Source organism: Petaurus breviceps, unplaced genomic scaffold, assembly GCF_028583685.1.
Source record: "Petaurus breviceps papuanus isolate PSGF00001 unplaced genomic scaffold, PetGlider_PUasm1.0 172, whole genome shotgun sequence".
NCBI classification, from domain to species: domain Eukaryota; kingdom Metazoa; phylum Chordata; class Mammalia; order Diprotodontia; family Petauridae; genus Petaurus; species Petaurus breviceps.
Window position 1 is genome coordinate 5,074,933 of NW_027185755.1, and position 24,075 is coordinate 5,099,007.

Below are 24,075 nucleotides of genomic sequence, written 5' to 3' on the forward strand. Positions count from 1 at the left end.
TTAGATGGTCTGAAGATTTAGAAGATCTGAGTTCAAATCCAGCTCCAGATACTTACTAGCTGTGTGACCTTGGGCAAGTCACTTAAGCTCTGTTTGCCTTAATCCACTGGAGAAGAAAATAGCAAACTATTCCAGTATCTTTGCCAAGAAAACCCCATGGACAGTATGGTTCACAGGGTCACAAAGAATCAAACATGACTAAACGACTGAAAAAAACTTTAAGCTAAGTGTTATCCCCCCCCCCAAAAAAAAACAATTCCATTCTTCCTATTGGTAGATCTCTATTACAAAAATCATACTTCATTATTATTGTTATATTTTGAATTCTGTCAAAAATTTTGTGGAAATTTGTTTTCTCACTTGTGTATATACCTCCATGACACTCTCAATTGTGCCTCTTGAACTATAATGCTTTAGATATTTACTATCTGACCCTTTTTAAGAAAATGGCCACCCCCTGCTCTAGATCACTGGAAAAACCCTCTTGAGATATGGTGTTAACACTGAGCTTATGACCTGAGTGAGATTTATTAAAGGCCACCGAGAGCACTACCCAAACTTAGAGTTGGGTCTACGGTTCACTGGCCAGTATGCCAGAAACTAACAGCCCTATTTCCAGGAGTCAGGGTAATTTGGGGTTTGGGGAAACATAATAACTTTAATGCCTGCACACCCATGGAGAAAATAAATATCTTCCCGATACCAACTCCATTTAAAAAAAAAAAAAAACAATTCCCCTTTCAAACTGGTTGACAATAAACAAAGGGAAATTTCTTAATTGGATTAAACAGAAAGACATTTCTCCCCTCCCTTCTACCCTCCACTCATTCCAGCTACTATAACACGCCCAACACAAACTTTTTCTGATGATTTATAATTGAGATCACTCACTCAAAGTTGTTTATTCTGGGAAGGCTGATTAGATCTTTGACTGATGTGAGACCAAGGACTTTAGAACAGGACACTGTTTTAATTTTAATTCATCATTAAAAAAAAATAAAACAAATAGGTCCTAATGCCATTTTGCTTATTACCCTAAAAGGAAAGGTTGCCAACCACTTAGGAGTTTTATACTCTAGCTTAAAAAAAAAAATCTGTTTCCATAAAATGAGTATATTTTCAACCAAAATGTGAGTGTATTTTTCTTTTGGGTCCCAAGAAGTTGAGAAGGGGTTAAGAACCTTATGAGAATTGGGGGGTAAAGACAAGTCAAGGTAGATAAATTTATAAAATAATATATTTGAAGTGTTGTATTTTAGGATTAATAGTTTAAAACTGCATTAAGACTTTTAGGATATGTTTGAGAGTGATTTTTACTTTTTAAACCCTACACTGAGCCTAAATGGAGAAGAGGGCTAGGTGAGGGTCCAGACTGTCTGGACATTGGTAACAACTTACCTGTCTGTTCCAGCACCCAGGTAGGAATACCTGGTATATCAGCACAGGAGTGGAAAATTGCCACAACAACTCCTTTGAAATGATGGAATATTTCCCCCTTCACATGCAAAGCATGCTTAGTGGACATTATAGTGCCTGCCTCAAAGGGGTTATTGTTTTAGGGTTTTTTGAGCTTAAAATGAGACAATGTAGATTAAACATTCTGTCAGCCTTTAAGCACTATATAAATATTGTCTATTATTGTTGTTATTATTAGCACAGCAGATTTTGTTTTCTCCCCTTTCCCTTTGTGACAGCCCCAGGTCTGGTATCTAAGGAGGTTACACCCCTCCTTAGCCCTCCTACCCCACCCCACCTCCCCCCCAAACAGGCAGCCTTGACTGCTGTCGCCACCACCTTAGATACCCTGTCTACCATCTCTAAACAGCTAGGTTTCAGACAAAGCCAAACTGGCTGGTTGCTTGGGTGATCTGCCCCACCCAACACTTCCAAGAGAGTTTATGGCCTGGCAGGTTTCCTCCCACTCCGTCCTTCTCTCACTCCTCCCATATCCGTCTTTACCTGGAGAGATGCCTGGCAGTCCCCTCTGAGTTGTCCTCCTGCTGACACCACATCTCAGGCATCGGGCCAGAGAAGAGGGTGAGGACCCTGCTGGGTTAGAGGGGATGGGACTCATGGGAGGGAATCTGGGAGAGGGAGCTTGGAGAACATCAGTAGCCCAGATTCTGGGGTTTTCAGAGCAATGACCCAAGTCTGCCTCTTATCACTCCGGTGGGAAACAGGCTGGGATAGATGGTAGTGGGGTGGGGTTGGGAAAAGGCAGGGGCCTTTCTCAGAAAAGATTTTGGCTTTTTCAGTGCTAGATCTCAAATCCCTGGGGGTGAACTTGATGCTCAGGGGCTGTGGCTGGTTCTAGGTCTGGGAGGAAGGGAGAACTTTAGATAGGAGGGGAATGAGCAGAGCAAGAATTAGGGCAAATTTGAATGATTCTTGCTTTTTGCACTGGAGTTCTCTGAAGGAGTTCTCTGCCCCAAACCTCCTTGCACAACCAGGGCTTGGTCACTCAGGTGGGGCCCCTCCAGTTCCAAGTCCTTTAATCACAACTGGAAGGGACCTTCAGGCCAACTCCCCTCATTTCACAGATGGGGAAACCTGAAGCCCCAAGAGGAGGAGTCACTTGTCCAAGGCAAGTCAGTGGCAGAGCTGAGGCTAAAACCCCAGGGTTCTCAACTCCCAATTCACCACCTATCCCCTACAGTACAGGCTCCCTAACCCTTCTGACCTGCCCCTCTTCCTTTTCCTTCAGTACTAAGTTGGCAACTGGCCTAGCACAAAGTGGAGTGGGGGAGCCTTTTTTCCCCTATTCCCATGTCCTTATCTTTCCTGTTGTTCCCGGATCTACAAATCCGGGGGGCCCCCCACACCAGGAAATAGCTAACCCACAGAGGGAGGGGAAGGGCCTGAATAGCTGAACAAGAAACTGGAGTTGTGTGGAACCCTGCACCCAGCACTGACCAATCCTCTTATTCCTCCCTACCCAGGACAACCTTGGCAACATGAAGCTGATCAGGAGGAGTCTGGTGCTGGGGGCTCTGCTGACCACAGCCTTTGGGGGGCTGCTGGTATTGCTGGTGGGTCAGTCTGTAGATTTCAGGACTCCTTCTGTGGATTTGAGACCCTTGGTCTCCACAGAGTCAGCTGGGGAGACTGTAAGTCTTCCCCAAAGGAAGTTTGAGTGGCAGGCTCGGACACCACATCCCTTGGACCTGAAGTACCCTTATCCCTACCCTTTCCTACTCAACCACCCTAATAAGTGTGAAGGTCCCAGAGGTGCCCCCTTCCTGCTCATGCTTGTGATGACCCGGCCCCAGGACGTGGGGGTGCGCCAAGCCATCCGGAAAACATGGGGCAATGAGACCTTGGTTCCTGGTGTGGTCATCTGCCGCCTTTTTGTTCTTGGTCTACCCCCACCTCTTTTCACCAAGGAACTTCATGCCCTCCTAGAAGAAGAGGACAGGGAGCATGGGGATCTCCTTCAGGTGGGCCTTCTGGATACATACCACAACTTGACTCTCAAGGTCCTCATGGGGCTGGAGTGGATGGCCCAGTACTGTCCCAGTGCCCACTATGTCCTCAAGGTGGACAGTGATGTATTTCTAAACCCAAGCTTTCTGGTACAACAGGTGCTTCAGCCCAATGGACCCCCAAGGCCCAACTTTATCACAGGTTACATCTACAGCAATACAGGCCCTCTTCGGAATCCAGCTTACAAATGGTATGTGCCCCCAGAGCTGTATTCACCAGACAAGTATCCCCCCTACTGTGGGGGTCCTGGCTATGTTCTGTCTGGATCCTTAGCCCTCAGGGTCCTGACTGTGGCCCAGACTCTCAAGGTCATCTACCTGGAGGATGTGTTTGTGGGCTTGTGCTTACAGCAGTTGGGGGTGAGGCCCACTCCTTCTCCCCCCAAAACCTTCCAGATGTTTCCACTAAAGTATGAACACTGTTTCTTCCATCAACTTGCCCTGGTTCACCAATTCCAGGCCCAGGAGTTGCTGCGAATTTGGCCAGATTTCCAGAGAGTCAATACAACCTGCCCCATGGCATGAGAGGCTGGAACAAGGATCAATCTTGCTTCCATTCCCACCCCACTCCTCCGAGTTGAGAAAAGACAGTGGTCACTAGACCCCTCCACAGAGAGCCTTCCAGGCCAACCTCTGACCCCTAAGACAGATGGACAAATGATCCCATGGATTTGATTACTAACTGAGGGTCCTCCTTTAGTCAAGGTCAATTCTTCAGAGTTTCCTCCTTGTCCAGGCCTCTCGATGGGGAAACTTAGAATCTACTGTGAATTTACCCTGACTCCTCAGGGGGCAGTTCTGGTTTTAGTAGTAAGCAAAATACTTGGGGTAAACAATAGATTTAGAGTCAGAGGTCCTGGGTCAGAATCCCAGCTCTGTAAGTTGCTATCTATACGACCATAGGCAAATCAAGTATCTTCTTTGGACTTAATTTTTTCCCATATTTAAACAGAAGGGTTTCTGATCTCCAAATTTCCTTCCAGTTCTAAGTACTGCAGTCCTATTCTGTGGCCCTAATTCTCTGTAGAAAGGATATGCATAATAAATGTCCAAATGAATGAATACAAAGAGGCAATGTGGAAGTAGAAAGAACCTCTCCAAGGTTCTAAAGCTATCCTCTTTTCTTTCTTTCTTTCCTTTTTTTTTTTTTTAATTTTAAGCTTTAGCTTTTCATTTTAGGGAAATCTAGCAGTAAGAATTGCCTTAAGGAGCCTCACCAAATTCCTTTCATGACACAAATATGGTCCTGATAACCAGGAAAAGAAAAAACAGACCAATATAGACCAATTTCCCTAATGAATATTAATGAAAAATTTTAAATAAAGTACTAGCAAGGAGACTGTAGAAATATATCACAAATATAACATAAATTATGAATCTTTGGGTTTATCAAACACTAAATCACAGATATCACAAATATATATCATACATACATTATGACCAGGTGGGATTTATATCAGGAATGAAGGGCTAGTTCCATATTAGGAAAACAATCAGCATAATTGACCATATCAATAACAAAAACAATAAAAATAATTTGAGTATCTCAATAGATGCAGAAAAGCTGTTAACAAAATATAACATTCATTCCTATTAAAAAACACTAGAAAGCATAGGAATAAATGGAGCTTTCCTTAGAATAATAAGTAGTATCCATCAAAAACCATCAGCAGGCATTATCTGTATTGGGGATTAGCTAGAAGCCTTCCCAACAAGATAAGGAGTGAAACAAGGAAACCCATTATCATTCAATTTACTAGAAATGTTAGCCCTGTCTATGAGAAGAAAAAGAAATTGAAGGAATTAGAATGGACAATAAGGAAATAGAACTATCACTCTTTGTAGATGATATGATGGTATACTTAGAGAATCAACTAAAAAACTAGTTGAAACAATTAACAACTTCAGCAAAGTTGCAGGATATAAAATAAATCCACACAAATCATCAGCATTTCTATACGTTACCAACAAAAACCAGCAGGAAAAGACAGAGAAATTCCATTTTTTAAAAAGTGCACACAATATAAAATACTTGGGAGTCTACTTGTTAAGACAAATCTAAGAATTAGATGAACACAGTAACAAAACAATTTTCACACAAAGACAGATCTGAACAACTTGAAAAATATAAGTTGCTCATGGGTAGCTCAAGCCAACATTATAAAAATGACAATTCTGCTTAAATTAATTTACTTATTCAGTGACATGCTAATCAAACTACCAAAAATTATTTTATAGAGATAGAAAAAATAACAAAATTCATCTGGAAGAACAAAGTTATAAATGGGGGAAAATGTGAGGGAAGATGGCTGAGCAATGCCAGATCTCAAATTGTAATACAAAGTGGTAATCATTAAAACAGTCTGGTACTGGTTAAGAAATAAAGTGGTGAATCAGTAGAATAGATAAGGTACACAATATATAGTAGTAATTAGACCATAGTAATTTAGTGTTAGATAAACCCAAAGATTCAAGATTTTGAGATAAGAACTCACTAATTGACAAAAATTGCTGGGAAAACCAGAAAACGGTTTGGCAGAAACTAGGTATAGACCAATATCTCACACTACATACTAAGATAAGGTCAAAATGGGTACATGATTTAGAGGTAACAGGTGATATCATAAGCAAATTAGGGGAACAAGGAATAGTTTTCCTGTCAGATCTTCGGAGAAGGGAAGAATTTATGACCAAACAAGAGAGAGGATCACAAGAAGTAAAATAGATAATTTTGGTTACATTAAATTAAAAAGGGGTCACACAAATAAAACCAATACAACCAGGATTAAAAGGAAACTGGGAAAAATTTTTTATAGCAGGTTTCTCTGGTAAGAGCTTCATTTCTTAGATATATAGAGAGCTGAGTCAAATTTATAAGAATATGACCCATTCCTCAATTGATAAGTAGTCTAAAAAGGATAAATGATAAAAAGGATGTGAACACGCAGTTTTCTCTCTTTTTTTTTTTTTTAGCTTTTTGGAGGGATTTTGGCTAGATTTTGTGTTAAGTGTCTGACATCAGATTTAAACTCAGGTCCTCCTGATGCCAGGGCCAGTGCTCTATTCATTTTGCCACCTAGCCACCCCTGAACAGGCAGTTTTCAAAAGAAGAAATCAAAGCTATTTATAGCCATATATAGAAATGCTCAAAATCACTATTGATTAGAGACATGTAAATTAAAACACCTCATACCTATCAGACTGACTAATATTACAGAGAAAGAAAATAACAAATGTTAAAGGGGATATGGGGAAAGTAGGACACTAATACATTGTTGGTGGAGTTGTAAACTGATCCAACTATACTGGAGAGTAATTTAGAATGAAGCCCAAAGGGCTATAAAACTTTGCATACCTTTTGATACAGCAATACCGCTACAAGGTCAGTATCCCAAAGAGATCAAAGAAGAAGGAACAGGATCTATATGAATAAAAATATTTATAGCAACTTTTTTTGCAGGGGCAAAGAATTGGAAATTGAGGGGAAGCCCATCAATTAGGGAATGACTGAACAAGTTGTGGTATATGATTGTGATGGAATACTATTGTGCTATAAGAAATGATGAGCAGAATGCCTTCAGAAAGACCTGGGAAGACATATATGAACTAATGCAAAGTAAAGTGAGCAGAACCAAGGGAATGCTGTATATATTAACAGTAGTAATGTATGATGATCAACTGTGAATGACTTAGCTATTCTGATCAATAGAATGATCCAATTCTGAAGTACTTACAATGGAAAATACTATTTGCCTCTAGAGAAAGAACTGATGCAGTATGAATGCAAATTGAAGCATAATTTTTCAGTTTCTTTATTTTTCTTGCTTTTTTTGTGCAACATGGCTAATATGGAAATATGTTTTGCATGATTTCTCATTTATAATTGATATCACATTTCTTGGATTTACAATAGGAGGCAGAGGGAGCAAGGGAGAGAATTTAGAACTTACAATTTTTGAAAAAAATGAATGTTAAAAAAATAATGGGAGTAGCTAGGTGGTGTAGCAGTCAGGAGGACCTGAGTTCAAATTTGACAGACACATGACATACTTACTAGTTGTGTGACCTTGGGCTAGTCACTTAACCCCAATTGCCTTGCTTTCCACCCTCGCCCCCCCAAAAAAAAGAAATAAAAAATAAAAATAAATAAATAATGGATTTTTAAAAATAAGAGTTATCTCACAGATAATAGACTTTTTTTTTTTCAGGAGGTAGTGGCCTCTCTGTCTCTTGATATTTTCAAACAAAGACCAGGTGAGTACTTGCTTACCTTTCCCCAGTTAGACACATTAATCCAGTCCTTCTCTGCAGGAAAGAATGGATTGAGATCCATGGGGGAGGATAGGAATATCCACAAGGCTCCTTGGTCCCTCCAAAAGCTGAGCTCCAATTCCCTGCATGGTAGAAACACCAGCTGGGTGTGCTCCAGGCTCCCTCTTGTGATTAGATCTTTCTCATTCAAGTCTAGGAATGTCTTTTACAAACCCACCTCATATAACCCAGTAGAGGATGTCCTGACCTCTTCTATGAGTCTGTCAATCACACTCAAAATCCTCCTTTCTTTTTCCCTTCCATCCTCTCCCTCCTTTCTTTATTCTCTCCTTCTTTCCTTTCCTCCCTTTCTTTTTCCTCCCTCTTTATCCTCCTCCTTTCCTTCTTTCTTTCTATCCCCTCCTTCCTTCCTTCTTTATTCCCTCTATTCCCTCTCTCTTTTTTCTTTATTTCCTACTTCTTTCCTTCCCTCCTCCTTTTTTCTTCCTATCTCCCTCCTTCCTTCCATTACTAATCCAAGGTGTGGCTGGGATTAGCCAATAGATATTAAAATAAAATCTTGCCAAGTCCAATCGAAACACTCATGTTTGAGTTAGAATCAACAAATATTTACTAGGCACCTACAATGCAAAGAGCACAGGGATGCTTGGTAAGGTACATTCAGCTTCCCTCTTAAATCTCACAATCCAGGTGAGCAAAAAGACACAGAGATAACTAGAGTTATGGTTATAATATAGGCTTTTCTATATACAGGCTTTTCTAATGCTTCCTAGTTGTGACAGGAGGTAGTTGATCAACAACACCAAAGAGAAGGTAGAAAATGTGTGCAGGCACAATTTTCCCAGTATCTTCAGATTTCCTTTTCCTTGAAGAAACTTCTTGCCAAGGGTTTCACTGGCTTGAGGGGGAAGGGATTTGGTTTTTCCTTCTTAAGAGCTAGAGCAAAAGGACATTCCCACAGTTATTGCCACTGCAAATGAGTCAGTCAACAAGCATCCATTAAGTTCTTTATTATTCTTGAAGAAAAAATTACTAATATTGTATTCTTTGTTTAGCCACAAGGCTGCCAGAATCATTTTGTACTAATTTGTCATTATCTTAATCCAAGCATCATTCTGCTTGAGGAGGAAAATGTCCAAACTGACACAGTCCCTTCTTATCCTTAGGCATTGAGGGGTATGCTGATAAAAATCTCTTCCTAACACAAGGCAATTGAAATAAAATTTATACAAATCTTGAATAAGACAAATGCCTCAATATGAAAAAAAATCATAGATTGGGGTTAACATCTTATTTCATATAATAGAACAACAGCACTTCTAATTTGGGAAGAAACAACCCAGAAAAACCATCCCTCCCAAATCATTCAATTCCCCTTTGCCCAATTCCCTCAGGGACTGCTGAAGCTGGCCACTGGTGACCTGAAGAAATCAAAGGGACACCATGCCTGTGATCAATAACCTAATCCCTTCAGAACACAAGATAAGAAGGTATTGCCCTCAGATGGGTCATAACAAATGGTGGACTGGACTCAACTCAAATCATTGGTAAATTTTCAGTATGAGAATTTATCCTCAGAAATTGGCAAATGCTACAAATCAAGACTTGGATTGTTGTTTTGTTGATTGTCCGACATAAGTAAGTGGAGAAAATATTAATGATCCAAATTAAATTTGAAAGTATATTGTTTTCATTTTTCTTAGAGAGCTGGTTATTTAACATTTACTAGCATCCCCCTGGATAATTGAGTCTATCCAGAGGAAGGGGAAAGGCAATGTTCTTAAGGAGACATGGCATTTCTTGTTCTAAATTTGGTGCCTACCCTTCATCTATTTTCCAGGGCCTTCCCTTTCATTCTTTTTTTTTTTTTTTTTAAGCAATCAGGGTTAAGTAACTTGCTCAAGGTTACACGGTGTGGTGCTGAGTATCTGAGCCTGGATTTGATCCAGGTCATCCCAACACTGGAGCTGGTGCTCTTACTTGCTGTGCTACCTGGCCGCCCCACTTCCCTTTCTTTCTTTTTTTTTTTTTTTTTTTAAAGCAATCGGGGTTAAGTAACTTGCTCAAGGTTACACGGCCAGTTATTTCTGGGTGTGGTGCTGAGTGTCTGAGCCCAGGATTCGATCTTCAGGTCGTCCCAACACTGGAGCCGGTACTCTTACTCGCTGAGCCACCTGGCCACCCCTAAGCAATTGGGGTTAAGTAACTTGCTCAAGGTTACACGGCCAGGTGTTTCTGGGTGGGTGCTAAGTGTCTGAGCCTGGGATTCGATCTCCAGGTCTTCTCAACTCTGGAGCCGGTGCTCTTACTTGCTGTGCTACCTGGCCGCCCCTTCCCTTTCATTCTTAAGCTTTTGTATACTTAAAAAAAATTTTGTCTTTTCCAAATTACATGTAAAGAAAATTTTAAACATTCATTAAAAAAATTTTGAGTTCCAAATTTTCTCTGTCCTTCCCTCACCTCCCCCCTCCCTAAGATGGTAAGCAATTTTATAGAGGTTATATATATTTTGCACACTTTCTTAAGAGGAAGGGGTTAGGCCTCAGAACATGGAAGGAATATAGAAGAAGGACTTTAGACTGGAGAATTATTTATTTCTTAATATGTCCCTTTAAACTATAAAGGAGGTTTCTGATATGTTTCCAGGCTATGTGCCAGGCACTATGCTAAGCACTGAGATACAAAGATAGGCAAAAAAATTAATTCCTGCCTTCAAGGAACATACATTCTAACGGGGGATATATGACCAGGGATATACAAGATATATACAGAATATATAGAAAGTGATTTAAAAGGGTAGACATTAGCAGCTGGGCTGGGCTAGGGGGTGGGAGGTAGGAACACTAGGAGGTAGGAACCATTTTGCCTTTTGCAAAATGGGGGTTGTGAGCTGAGTTTTGAAGGAAGTCAGGGAAACTGAGGCAGGGATGAGGAGACAGAGCATTTCAGGCATTAGAGACAGTCAGTAAAAAAGGCACAGGGACAATGTTGTATTTGAAGAAATGTGTATATATATGTTATTGCACTAGAACTTATTGAGTTGTGGGATGACATAGTCATGCCTATGCCTCAGAAAAACTTTAGCTGTAGAATGGAGAATGGATTAGAGTGAGAATTTCTTGAGGAAGGGAAAGTTCAGGTGAGAAGGAATAAGAGCCTGAATTAGGGTTGTGGCTATGGGAACAGAGAGAAGGGGGCATATAGAAGAGATGTTGTGAATGTAGAAATGACAAAATTTGGGAATGGCTTGGATATTCGGCATGTTAGTGAGGAGACCAGGATATCACTGAGGTGGCCAGCCTGATTGCCTGGGAAGATAGTGGTCCCCTCAGCAGTAATACGAAAGGTGGGAAGAGTCTAATAGGAAAGATAATTGAGTTTTGTTTTGGACATGCTGATTTGGAGATTGCCTATGGGACATGCAGTTCCAGATGTCTAAGAGGCTATTGAAGATATGTAACTGCAGCTTAGGGAGAGACTAGGGCTGGGTATGTAGATTTGGGCATCACCTGCATAGAGATTATAGCTGATTCTGTGGGAGCTGATGAGATAGTAAAATGTGACAATATAAAACAAAAAGAGGAGAGGACCCAGGACAGAATCTCAGTGGAGGAAAGCAAAGAACAAGGATAGCTTCTGAGAACTCTGCAAGGCTACACTGAGATGTGAAACATTTAGAGCTTCAGCTCTAGATCAAATGGGAAAAGGCAGAATGGAAGGTTTGGTACATGCCTAGACCTCCAAAAATGCTATCAATCATATGGAAGACATTGGGAGAGCTGTTTCTGGGAGACAGGACTGAGTGCATGCCAACATTCTGTGTTGGCCTACCTTGTGGTCGGGAGCAGCCTTTTTTCCTTCAGTTGTATAGCCAGAACTGTTGGCATCTTTAAATCTTCCAGACTGCACACTGTCTGGGCTTTCTTTACATTCATATCTAAGGGTGAAGGACTCCACACAAAGCAGATGACATCATGTAGTAAAGGGTGAGGGCCTGAGGGCCACCCCTCCTTTAGGTCATGTGGCCCTAGGAAATGGGTCTAAACGCTTTTGTATTTTTTGTTTGTCTACAGGGGTTCTCCAATATAAGAGCTAAATCTACAGGGGTCCAAGAGCCCAAGAATTCATGTCAGATGTTGCAGCCAGCCTAGCAGGGAAGCCCTGAGGAATACTGGTCCAGGGTACTAACCTAGTGGGGATGTGAACTTGAACTTGAATGGACTAATGCTATACAGCAATTGAGCCTAACCTTTCTCCTCTGCCCAGAGAATGAGGTGGTATAGGAGATAGCATGACCCTGAGATGTTGGGAAGAGATATTTATATGTTTGTTTTTTGCTATATCTTTGAAGTAAATATTTCTTTATTAAAAACTAATCTGATTTTAAGTGGTTAGATGTAATAGAGGGGCTAGTCGAGGGGCCCCTAAAATATTGAGGAACACAATTGATGTGGGCTCAAACCAATGGCACATCAGAGAGAATCCCTATCCTACCCCCTCAGAATACTGGAGAGCTTTGAGTGAGGGGGATAGGTAAAATATAACAGACCTGGCTTTCAGATAGTAGGACTAGAGCAATTTATGTTCTAGGAATAAAACAGATATAATGAATTGTGCATTGGTGAGATGAGCATGGTGAGGTCAAGCAGGATCAACTTTAGTACTTCCCTCTTCTTGTTTGCTCAGAGAGGCTGAGAAGCAGACAGCATTAAGCTCCAAGTATTGCCAAATTCTTTCCTCATTCTTTCCCTGTTTCTACTGGCCAGATGAAGGTTCAGGGAAGGGGAGGGGATTCTGCTGCAGGGAACTGGGACACTTGCTATTTGAAAGCTCTTTGCTATTCTAGAGCAAACTAACTGTTATTTTAAATAACTTTTAGAAATATAAAAACCATCCTTAGCTTGTAGACTGTACAAAAACAGGCCATAAACCAGATTTGACCTGCAGGCTGAAGATTGCTAACCTCTGTTCTATAATTCTTTCTACCTACTTTACTATGCTTCCAAAAATCACATGATCATTGAAAAGGAATTGTTTTGCATATACACCAAAGAGATAAAAAGAAAGAGGGAAAGGATATATGTGTGTGTGTGTATGTGTGTAGTATATATAAAATATATATAATCTTTATCTTTATGAGTCATGTGACCAACAATATAGATGACCAGACATTATCTCCAATCCTTATAAACTCTAAAAATTCTCCAAAATACGATTATGTTAAAGAGATAAAGAAATCTTAGTTGTTTCCATGGTCTAGGACACCAATAACCTAAACACAATAAAATTCAAGAAACTAAGAGCAGAGAAGACTAGTCCCTAATTCCCAACAGGTTTACTCAGCACTCCCTTCACCACCATCCAGAGCTGTAGATCCAAAACAGAAGTAAATTCTATCCCTCCTCCAATGCAGGAGAAAATAAAAAAGCAGAGGTTTGTTCCATCTGGGACAGCAGTATGGTCATGTTCTGTGCTTCAAGACTTAGAGAATGGTGGAACAGAGAGAACTGGGGTAGGACATGTATATTTGGTTGTGTTGAACTAAGCCTGAGGGGATGGGGGCCAGTTCTGTCTTCTTAGAAATCACTTGTGGCAGAGACTGAAGTTGGTAAAGCATGAATTTCCCAGAGTGGGAAGAAGGTGAGACAGCTTTGAGGTCCAACCTCCACGGAAACCACCATCAAATGGAAAGGAGTCAGAAAGTGAGCAGTAGGAGGAACTAAGGAAAACAAAAAGGAGAAAACAAAGCTCTTAGGAGGAAAAAAATTCATTTAAGGACCTTGAGTATAAGGAGATAAACCAACAGAGAAGATATTAATAACAGAAGGGAATATGGCCTTCAGGTCAGCTAAAAGGATCCAGGAACCTACTAATAAATATTTTAAAACATTTAGATACTTAAAAAAATATTTAAGGAAAATTAATCAATACCTGATGGGGCAAAGGAACCTATGGATTCCCAAGAAAGTATGACACCACAACAGGATGTTCCTGTATGGTTTAAAAGAGAAATAAGAATTGTGAAAGCAGAATTTATGGCATGCACAGCAGAAATAATTGGCAGAATAGGAAAATTTGAACTGTCATGGCAAATCTGACCAAAGAAACAAAAGAGAAAATAACTGATTGGGAATGCAAAAACACAGAAATAAAATACAGTCTGGATGGAGAAGCAAAAAGCATTAACCTTAAAAGGAAATATGAATTCCATATAAGCAAAACATTAACCTTGAAGACAGAATGTGTAGAGACAACTTAAGGTCTTCCAGAAGAATACAAGTCAAAAAATCTGAACGTTATAATGCAAGAAATAATATAAGAAAACTGCCTAGAACTTCTGAACACAGAAGCAAAGTCACAATTAAAAGAATTCACTGACTGCCTCCAGAAAAACAAGAACAGCGACCTTATGATGAAAACCCCAAGCGTTTTTAGTCGTTAAATTTAACAGTTCCAATGATAAATAACAAGTTCTGCAAATGACCAGAAGAAAGACTTTTAGATATAAAGGAAAGAAATTTGATGAACACAAAGCTAATCTGTATCTGCTGCAAACTGCAGGAAAGAAAGGAATAAAGCATTCTAAAAAGTGATGGAGCTCAAGATGCAAACCAAGGTAACATGTTCTGCAAACTCAGGCTTAATCATTAGTGAAAAAAGATGAACATTCAATAAGTAAGAGACATTGGGAGCACGTCTAGGAAAAAAACCCTCAGACCTCAATAAATTATTTGATTCTTGAAAATATTCAGAATAGAATTTTTTTCTTGCAATATCTTTCATTCTTATAGGAAATGAAAGAGGTACCCATCAATTGGGGAATGGCTTAATAAACTATGATATGTGAATGTAGTGGAATATTATTTTATCGTAAGAGATGGTAAAAAGGATGAATGGATAAATTCAGAGAAACCTGGGAAGATTTGTATGAAATTGCTGCAAAGTGAGCAGAACCAGGAATATGATTTATATGTTATATTATAGCATTGTAAAAAAAAAAAACTGTTAGAACCCTGATCTAATAGTGAACAGTCCACGATTCCAGAGGATCGATGACAAGTGTGTTTCCTACTTCTTTTTTTTTTTTTTTTAAAGCAATTGTGGTTAAGTAACTTGCTCGAGGTTACACGGCCAGTTATTTCTGGATGTGGTGCTAAGTATCTGAGCCCAGATTTGATCCCCAGGTCATGCTGACACTGGAGCCGGTGCTCTTACTCTCTGAGCCACCTGGCTGCCCAGTGTTTCCTACTTCTTGAGAGACCGAGAAACATAGAATAGAGATAGCCATTTTCAGATGTGGTCGATGTGAGTATTTATTTTACTTGGCTTTGCTAACTTGTTACAGGGTTTAAAAACATTTAAAAACATAATTAAAAACAATTAAAAGACAATTGGGGGGGAAGGGAGAGCTGGTGACAGTGATGCCGAAAAGAGAGCAGCAGATCAACAGATCATTTTTAAATGAGTAGAAGAGACTAGAAGGAAGCTCAGAGGAAAACAGACAAGTGGGAAAGTTGTAGAACTGTTTTGAAATTAGTATATACTTAAAAAAAAAATCAAGTTGAATATAACGTTGAATCATGTGTTTTTTTTACTAGCATCTCTTCTGTTGATTATCTCCAGTTTCTCCCTTAGATCGCTAGCTCCTTGAGGACAGGCTGTTTTCTGCCTTTCATTGCCTTCCCATGTTCAGCATGGTGCCTGGCACACAGCAGGTACTTTTGACTAAGTGATTTCATATACAATCCTCTATTTTTCTTATTTGTTTTGGGGTGGGGTTTTTTTGTTGCTTTTTTTTGGAGGGGGGAAGGCAGGGCAATTGGGGTTAAGTGACTTGCCCAAGGTCACATAGCTAGTAAGTGTTAAGTGTCTGAGGCTGGATTTGAACTCAGGTCCTTCTGACCCCAGGGCTGGTGCCCTATTCACTACACCACCTAGCCTCCCCTTTTTTTCTTCTTTGCATATGAAAATATTCAGTTGGTTGGTGTCAGGCATAAAACAACCACAAACTGTATTTTTAAAATGATGTTAAATTCTATGATTTGGAGACATAAATAAGAAAAGAAGGCAGAAAATGCAGGAAATGAGGACTTGGAGTAGAGATGAGGACTTCTTTTTTGGTGAATTCTGAGAATATCCCATGTAATAGTCCTAAATTTACAAAAAACCTGGGGCCTGCCCCAGCCAACCAGGCCAGTTGGAGAGAGACTGTTACCTGTGTATATTCAGAGTGCCATCTGATGAACAGTGAGGAAGACTGCAGCCACAGTGAAAAGTGCATGCACTAGTATCACCTGGGGATCCAATTCTATCCTTCATCCCTTACCTGGATGACTAACTAATTAGTTAAATGGCAGTCTGATGCTCTCTGGAGAGTGCAGAAGGCAGGGGAAGGAGCCACGTGTGACAGCACTGTCATGTTCATACAGTGCTAGCACCTGTCATATACCTGACAGATCCATCATCTGTCCATCAGCACAGATCCCAACCTATCAATGACTTCTCATTCTCTACAATTCTAGTTTATATCCTTTGATAAATCTTTCACAGAGGATCTACCTATTTGGAATTGGGATCCTTCCTTGAGGTCTTTTTTTCTTTTTTATGCGATCTTATTTTTTTTTTTAATCTTTTGGAGGGGGGAAGTCAGGGCAGTTGGGCTTAAGTGACTTGCCCAAGGTCACACAGCTAGTCAATATGTCAATGTGTCTGACCCTGGATTTGAACTCAGATCCTCCTGACTCCAGGGTCAGTGCTCTATTCATTGAGCCATCTACCTGCCCCCATATGCTATCTCCTCTAAGGAGAGGAATAACTTAATTTTTTTGCCATTCCTATTGAAATGTAGGACAAACGTCACCAGGTGCAGGTAGCCCCCTCCAGCCTTGCTGAAGTGAAATATTTTGCAGAACAATTTGCATTGGTCTTAATCCAGCATCCAGGGGCATGATGGGAGTTGAAAGGAATTTCTTTTCCCCAACTAAAATAGCAGACTAGACTCAGGAAATTGTCCTTAAAGGAAAGCAAAAGCAATTCAAAAGGTCTATTTTCAGCTGTTAATTTTTTTCTGTTCTGGTTCAATTACATACAAAAGGAAGAAAACATTTGTTAAGAGCCTACTATGTACCAGTCACTTTACAAGTATTGTCTTATTTGATCATCACAACAACCCTGGAGGGTAAGTCCTTATCTTAGAGTTTGAGGAAAATGAGACAGAAGGAGGTTAAGCGTCCAAGGTCACCCAAACAGAAAGTGTCTGAGATTGGATTTAAACTCTGGTCTTCCTGACTCCAGGTCCAACTATTCCATCCACCACGCCAACCTAGCTGCCAAAGAAAAAGAAGTGTGAGCCTGTGTCTGGGCTTGCATACTCTCAAAGAAGAGTGAAAAGAAGCTGTCAAGTAGCTGCACTTCAGGAAAGGGTCAATAGGTGGCAATAGCAGTTCAGTGGAGAAGCAGGAGTGCAGCAGAGGCCACCAGCCCTGGGAATCCAGGACAGTGGGTGGGAGTCATTTAAGACCCAAAGATGTTCTAGCTGGATGCCAGTCCCTGTGGTTGTGGATGGGGACAGGGGCTGGGGGAAGAGGCGATTATGCCTTGGTAATTCTGTTTAATTAAATGCCTTTGATTGAAGTTAATTTGTCCTTGGCTTTGGTGGGTTAAAAGGAAGACCACAACATGGGAGATGCAGTCTTTAGTAGACCCAAGTGCACCTTGGACTGTATGAGGTTACTTTATGAGGCCACTTCTGAAGGCTCCTCGGGCTGCACTTACAACACGTTCTGTAGGTAACCATAATACACAATATTGTGTGGTAAGTACATTGGAGAGGAGCAAACTGAAATGCTGTGTGAAGTCAAAAGGGGAAGGTCCTTTGGGGGAAGGGCACAGGAAAGGCTTCTTGGAGGAGATGAACTTTTATAGAATCAAAGAATCTCACCCAGACTTTTATTTAGGCAGCTAGGTGGCATAGTGACAACAAGGGGTCTTGGTGAATAAGCTAAGTGGACCTGGAGTCAGGAAGAGCTAGGATTTGAACTTACTAGCTGTGTGACCTTGGGTGAGTCCTTTACCTTCTGCCTCAGTCTCCTCATCTGTAAAATGGGGAATAATAATAATAACAGCATCTCACAGGCTTGTTGTGAGGATCCAGCAAGGCCACATATGTAAAGTACTATATCAGTGCTAGCTGTTATAATTATAATTATTTATTATTATTATTATGTTTTTCAGACTTCGGAAGGACCTCAGAAGCCCTCTAAAGCCAAAGACGACATGAGCAAGGATTCCTTCTATAACATACCCGACAAATGGTCATTAGCCTTTGCTTGAAGGCTAGTTCCTAGTGAAGGACTGTTCTACTACCTTTTGAGGCAGGCCATAATACACTGGGATAGCCCTAATTGTTAAAAACTTTTCTCTTATACTGAACCCAAATTTGCCATTTTTGCAACTTTTACCACATGGCTTCCAGTTCTACCCTCCAGTGCCAAGCAGACCAAGTCTAATTCTTCCATTTAACCGTCCTCAAAATACTTAAAGACAGATCTCATATCTTCCCCCACCCCCATGAATTAGTTTCTAAATTTTGTTGATCCAGCCTCTATAGTGTTTATTCCTGTGCAGTCTCTGCTTTAGTTAAATCTCTCTTCATCTCTTACCTGAACTATTGCAATGGACTTCTTTGTCTTCTCTCTCTCTCTCTCTCTCTCTCTCTCTCTCTCTCTCTCTCTCAGTATCTGGATTAAGTGACTTGCCCAGGGTCACAAGCTAGTAAGTGTCTGAGATCATATTTGAACTGAGGTCCTCCTGACTCCAGGGCCGATGTTCTATTCGCTTCACCCACCTGCTTCTTCAGTGGACTTCTTATTGGTCTTTCTGCTTATAATGTAACCCACTGGTTTTCAGGCTTTTGAGTCTTAGCACCTTTACACTTTTAAAAATTATTGAGCATCTCTCCAAAGAACTTCTCTTTATCTGGTTTTATCTATTGATTTTTATCAATGCAGTTGCAGTGATTAAGAATATCACTTCCAAGGAAAATTCCTCTCTCTCTCTTTTTTGCTTTTTGGAGGAAGAAGGTCAGGGCATTTGGGATTAAGTGACTTGCCCAAGGTCACACAGCTAGTAAGTGTTAATTGTCTGAGGCCAGATTTGAACTCAGGTCCTCTTGATTCCAGGGCTGGTGCTCTATTCACTGTGCCACCTAGCCTTCCCTTAAGGAAAATTTCTAAAACAGTCTTATGTAGGATTCATGTCTATGGTCTTTCCTGAATGTACTAACAGCCAGCTAGTTGGCACAATGGACAAAGTGCTATGCCTGGGAGTCAAGAATATCTGGCTAATATAAAAATATCTGGCTAAACATAAAAAAATATTTATTTTCTGTATGACTGTGACCAAGTTACTTCATCTCTGTTTGCCTCAGTTTCCTCATCTGTCAAATGGAGATAATAATAGCACCTACCTCCCAGGGTTGAAATAACATGTAATATTGTTGTTGTTTAGTCCTGTCTGACTCTTTGTGACCCCATCTGGGGTCTTCTTGGCAAAGACACTGGAGTGGTTTGCCATTTCCTCCTTCAGCTCATTTTGTAGTTATGGAACTGAGGCAAACAGGATTAGTGACTTGCCCAGCATCATATGGTTAGTAAGTGTCTGAGGCAGGATTTGAACTCAGAACAATGAGTCTTCCTGTTGCTAGTCTCTTATCCATTGCATCATCTAATTATCTTATATGTAGTATTATCCATACAGAATAATATATGTAAAGGTTTAGCACAGTTCCTGGTATATATTGGATACTATATAAATGCTCGATATGATCATATTAGAAATTAAACCATCTTAGTATTACTATGAAAACAGTTTCAACTTCACAGATTCATCTGAAAGGGTTTTGGGTACCCCAGGGGTCCCTGGAGCACACTTTGAGAACTGTTGGCTTAACCCTCTTCAAACCATTCTTAGTTCATCGTCAAGGGGAAGAGTTAGAGGAGATTTGGTGTGTTCTGAAGAGGCAGGAAGGCCTCTCTATCACGTTATTGTACGATCAAGCTTCTATGTGCTTGAATAGAACATAATCTAAGCATGCTCCAAGGGAAGTGACCTACTGGGTACTATAAGTGGTTTTGTTTTATTTTGTTTTTCTTTTCTTACCACCTCTAAGTACAAGAGAGAAGAACAGATGTAAGAATCCAGGGTTGAATTATGCAGGACTTTGATACAAACAGCATTGCTTATACTCTTTTAATGCTACGTTACAGTGAACGATTTCTTTTTTAAAGAGTTCCCTGCTTCAGAGGAAACTCAACTGGAAAACACCAGCTGGGACATAGGAGGATAACATGTGAGACACACCTGGGATTCAGCATAGACAGCAACTGTATAGCGTGATGTAGGGTCAGGATCACTTTGCCTAATTAGGAAGGACCTTTTCTGGCCTGGTGGTAGCACTGAGCAGAGCCAGAGACATCAGAGAGAACCACCAGGCATCACTCTGCTGAATCATGAGGAACAAAGAATTTGGGTCTGATGATTGTCCAAGAAGTGAATGTCACTCCTCCTGGAGTGAGGGTAGAGAATGAACGCTGGGCACTTAGTGAGATGGATCCCTTGCCCTACTTATGACTTTGAGACTGAGATGGGTGATAGGAAGCCTACCAAGGTTTCTGGGTGCAGTGCTTTTCCTTGGCCTCTGTGAGCAATGAGACTTCTCACAGAAGAGGGTGGTGGGCATTCTGCAGAGGCCTATTTTAGATTCCCCTTTAAAGCTATACTTTGTTAGATTCTATTTGCTTAGCCAAAAGTGCACTTTAATTTACTATATCTGTGACTGAGTAATCCTTTTAGATCACAAAAAAATTGGGAATAAGAAAAGTACCCAATGGGAAGAATATATATAAGACATTTTGATAAATGAGTTCACAGCATTGTTGAATCATAAATTTGGAACTGGAGAAGACCAGAGAGATAAATGATTCAAGGTAAAGCATTTAGTAGATGAAAGAATTAGAATTCAAAAGTAGGTCTTCCCACTTGAAATTCAGCCTCCTTTTCATTGATCGCACTGGTTAGGGACTTCTGTGTTTCATGTCCTTGACTAGATGAGACAGAACATAGGCTTCCTACAGCACCAAATAGAGGTTGGGAGCTACAGGTTGAAGGCAAACCATATCTTGCTGGATTTTGACGACTCATCTCTGCCTTACTTAAATCCAATTCACATACAAGTCAAGACATCACTGTGACAGCATTGATCATCTTCCAAAGGGATTTGTGCTGGTAGCTTAGGGCTTGAAGAGGTCTAGCAATCAGTGGATCACCCAGCCAGGCACTCTGAGTAGGTATTCTGGACATCCACCCTCTAAGGCACTTTGGGCTTTGTCTGCCCTTTCTTTCTCTGACATTCATATAAAGCAAATGCTCGTGGGAAGAGGAGAAATCCCTCCTGTAACACTTACTTGTGGACATGTAGCCCACCCCCAAAGTGCAAGGACTGTTTGGATTTGTACTTTTCGCAGAAGAGGCATCTAATAAATGTCAGTTGAATTGAATTGAATAAGACTTGATGTTGCTTTTCAGCTTTTCATCATCCTTCCTAAAATACACTATCCAAGACTGAACACAATGCTGGTCTGACACCTTCTATCACCTCCCTATCTTAGACTCTCTGCCTCTCCTAATGTGACCTGAGAATGTACTAGTTTCCTTGGTTACCACACCACATGGGGGACTCATGTTGAATCCGTAGTCCACCGAATCCCCACTTATTTTTCAACATTGGCTCAGATCCATGCTATCTGCCAATGGACCCTTCACTTCAGAGATTTCCCAAAGAGCTAGATGTTGGTCCCTTCACTCCAGAGATTTCCCAGGGCATGCTGTATCAGTCATGGCTCCAGTCCCCTGTCTTATGACCCTTTGGACTTCTCAAGGACCTTTGCATAGCCTCCTTTGCTCCTGAGACTTTCCAGGATGCCCTGCATCAGCCCCATGTCACCTGCCAGTAGCCTCTGTCTTCATGTGTGAGGGCCTTTCCCAGTGCCTTTATTAGATCAGACCCAACACTGCCAGTTCTTGCCTCCTGTCCTAATTCTCCCAAGCAGTTTCTGTCCTGACTCCCTTAAGCTATACCTGTCCCAATTCCCACAGGCCATGTCTTTGCCTGCTCATGCCTGCTGTGAAGTGACCCTCCTGGGCCTCAGAGGGCTCAACATCTCCACCTACTCGGAGGCTGGACCACAGGGCTTTGAACAGTGTAAGCACGTGTCTCCCTCGACAGGTCTTTTTCCAACCACTGATACTGTATCTGGATGTATTCCTCAATGGTTAACAAATGGCCATGCCTCATACTCTTCTATTTCAGGGATTCTGAACCTACAATTGTCATTGTACAAATTCCATTCCATATCCCCAACTGCCCACTGTCAAATCTATTCCTCAAAATGTCCCACTTCAGATCTACTCACCTTTTCCATTGTGCTCTCTAGAATGCCTTTTCCATAGTTAACAAACTTTCCTTCATCTTAAACCTCTTCTGTTCTCAGTCCCATCTGTTGGCTCTCACTCAGACCTGGTTCCCTCTAGGTGACCCTGCATGTGTGGCTACCCTGTCCAGCACTAGTTGTAACCCCAACTCACTGATTATAATGGAGGAGTTGGAACACTCCATGCTTCTCATTCACCTCTTTCAGACTACCACAATCACTCCTTTGAGGTTCTTTAGGCAGTTAAGTGTAGAAATGCATAGAGCACCGAATTGCAGTCAGGAAGACCTGAGTTTCAATACCACATCATACATTTGCCAGCTGTGTGACCTTGGCCAAGACACTTCACCTCTCTATTCCTCAGTTTCCTCATATGTAAAACGGGAATAATACTGGTACCTACCTCCCAAGGTTGTTGTGGGGATAAAATGTGACAATATTTGTAAGGTGCTTTGCAAACCTAAAACTGCTATATAAAAGGCAACTATTGCTATTATTTATTCAATCCAAATAGATTCTAATCATTGGTATCTATTAGTCACTAGGACACTCTTCTTCCTTCTTCAGTGAGTTCAGTGTCTGGCTCCCAGTCTCCACTCCAATTCTTGTCACCATATTGTGAGATTTCAACATTTATACTGATGCCCCTCCAACTACTCTAACTTCACAGTTCCTCAATATACTCAGTTCCCATGACCTACTCTCCATTCCTCATCAGATAAGCACAGAGATGGTCAAACTTCTGATCTTGTTCCATGTTCATGAACTCTGTATCCTTTATCCGGTTGTGATCTTTTATCAATTCATGCTCCTCCATGAATCCTTGCCACGGTCGAGGCACTCATATTGGAGTCCCCCTAATCCTAATCCAGTAACACGACAAGTACATTTAGGTGGGGACCATAGGAACAAGGTCAAACATTAATGAGGTTCTGAAGAAAAAAGAGTAAACACCAAGGCTTAGTTACTTGGCATTTTTAGGTAAGCAGGCAAACCTTACCCAATAGCCTGGCAATGGATCTCATAATTAGGCAAGCAGTCTTGGTCTGTTTGAAAGCAGAAAGAAAAATGTGAATATCAACTAGACACTAGCATTTTATTTTATTTTATGCTTTTTGGAGGGCAATTGGGGTTAAGTGACTTGCCCAACGTCACAGGGCTAGTAAGTGTTAAGTGTCCGAGGCTGGATTTGAACTCAGGTCCTCCTGACTCCAGGGCCAGTGCTCTGTTCACTGAGCCACCTAGCCACCCTGACACTAGCATCTTAGTGATGCAAAATCCATATTTTTCATATTAGCTTCAATATCGGTACCTCTGAAGGATTCAGTAATGTAGTAAGTATCAGAACTTAAACATTCAATGAATCTACAAGTGCAAAAGTCATCTCCAAAGGAACTTGTAAGAGAAATACACACTGGAAAAAGTGACTGATTAATTATAACCTAAGACAAGGAGAGAAAAAGTATGCCAATTTTTCTCTAGTAGATCTTGAAAAGTAGAGTAGCCGATATTTAAAGTCTTTAAGTGGAAAAACCCTCCAGGGAGATCACCAAAAATTCACAGATGATGTCTCATCTTTAGGAGTGCTTTTGACTCATTCTTCCAAAGTTAGGTTGGTTATATTTTTCCTTCAAAGTTCTAGGGATAGTGGTTTCTCCAATGCCATTGACTTGAGCCTCCATTCCAGTGTATTTTCCCCTATTACCAGTAATAAACATATCAGTTCCATTTGGCCAATTAATATTATTTACTTCAAAGCAAAACACATGTACATTTCCCCAGGCCCTCCCCCCCAGCCCCCACCCCCCCCCCCCAGACCCCCACCCTCACAC

General features: G+C 40.9%; 1 protein-coding gene across 1 annotated transcript; it reads left to right on the forward strand.

Moving 5' to 3' along the window:
* The first annotated feature begins 1,936 nt into the window (after positions 1 to 1,936).
* Positions 1,937 to 7,559, forward strand: LOC138157470 (beta-1,3-galactosyltransferase 2-like). The gene is made up of 2 exons (XM_069083069.1): positions 1,937 to 2,037; positions 2,940 to 7,559. The coding sequence occupies exon 2, from the start codon at positions 2,955 to 2,957 to the stop codon at positions 4,005 to 4,007; it is 1,053 nt and encodes a 350-aa protein (XP_068939170.1). The 5' UTR covers positions 1,937 to 2,037; positions 2,940 to 2,954; the 3' UTR covers positions 4,008 to 7,559.
* The last annotated feature ends 16,516 nt before the right edge of the window (positions 7,560 to 24,075 follow it).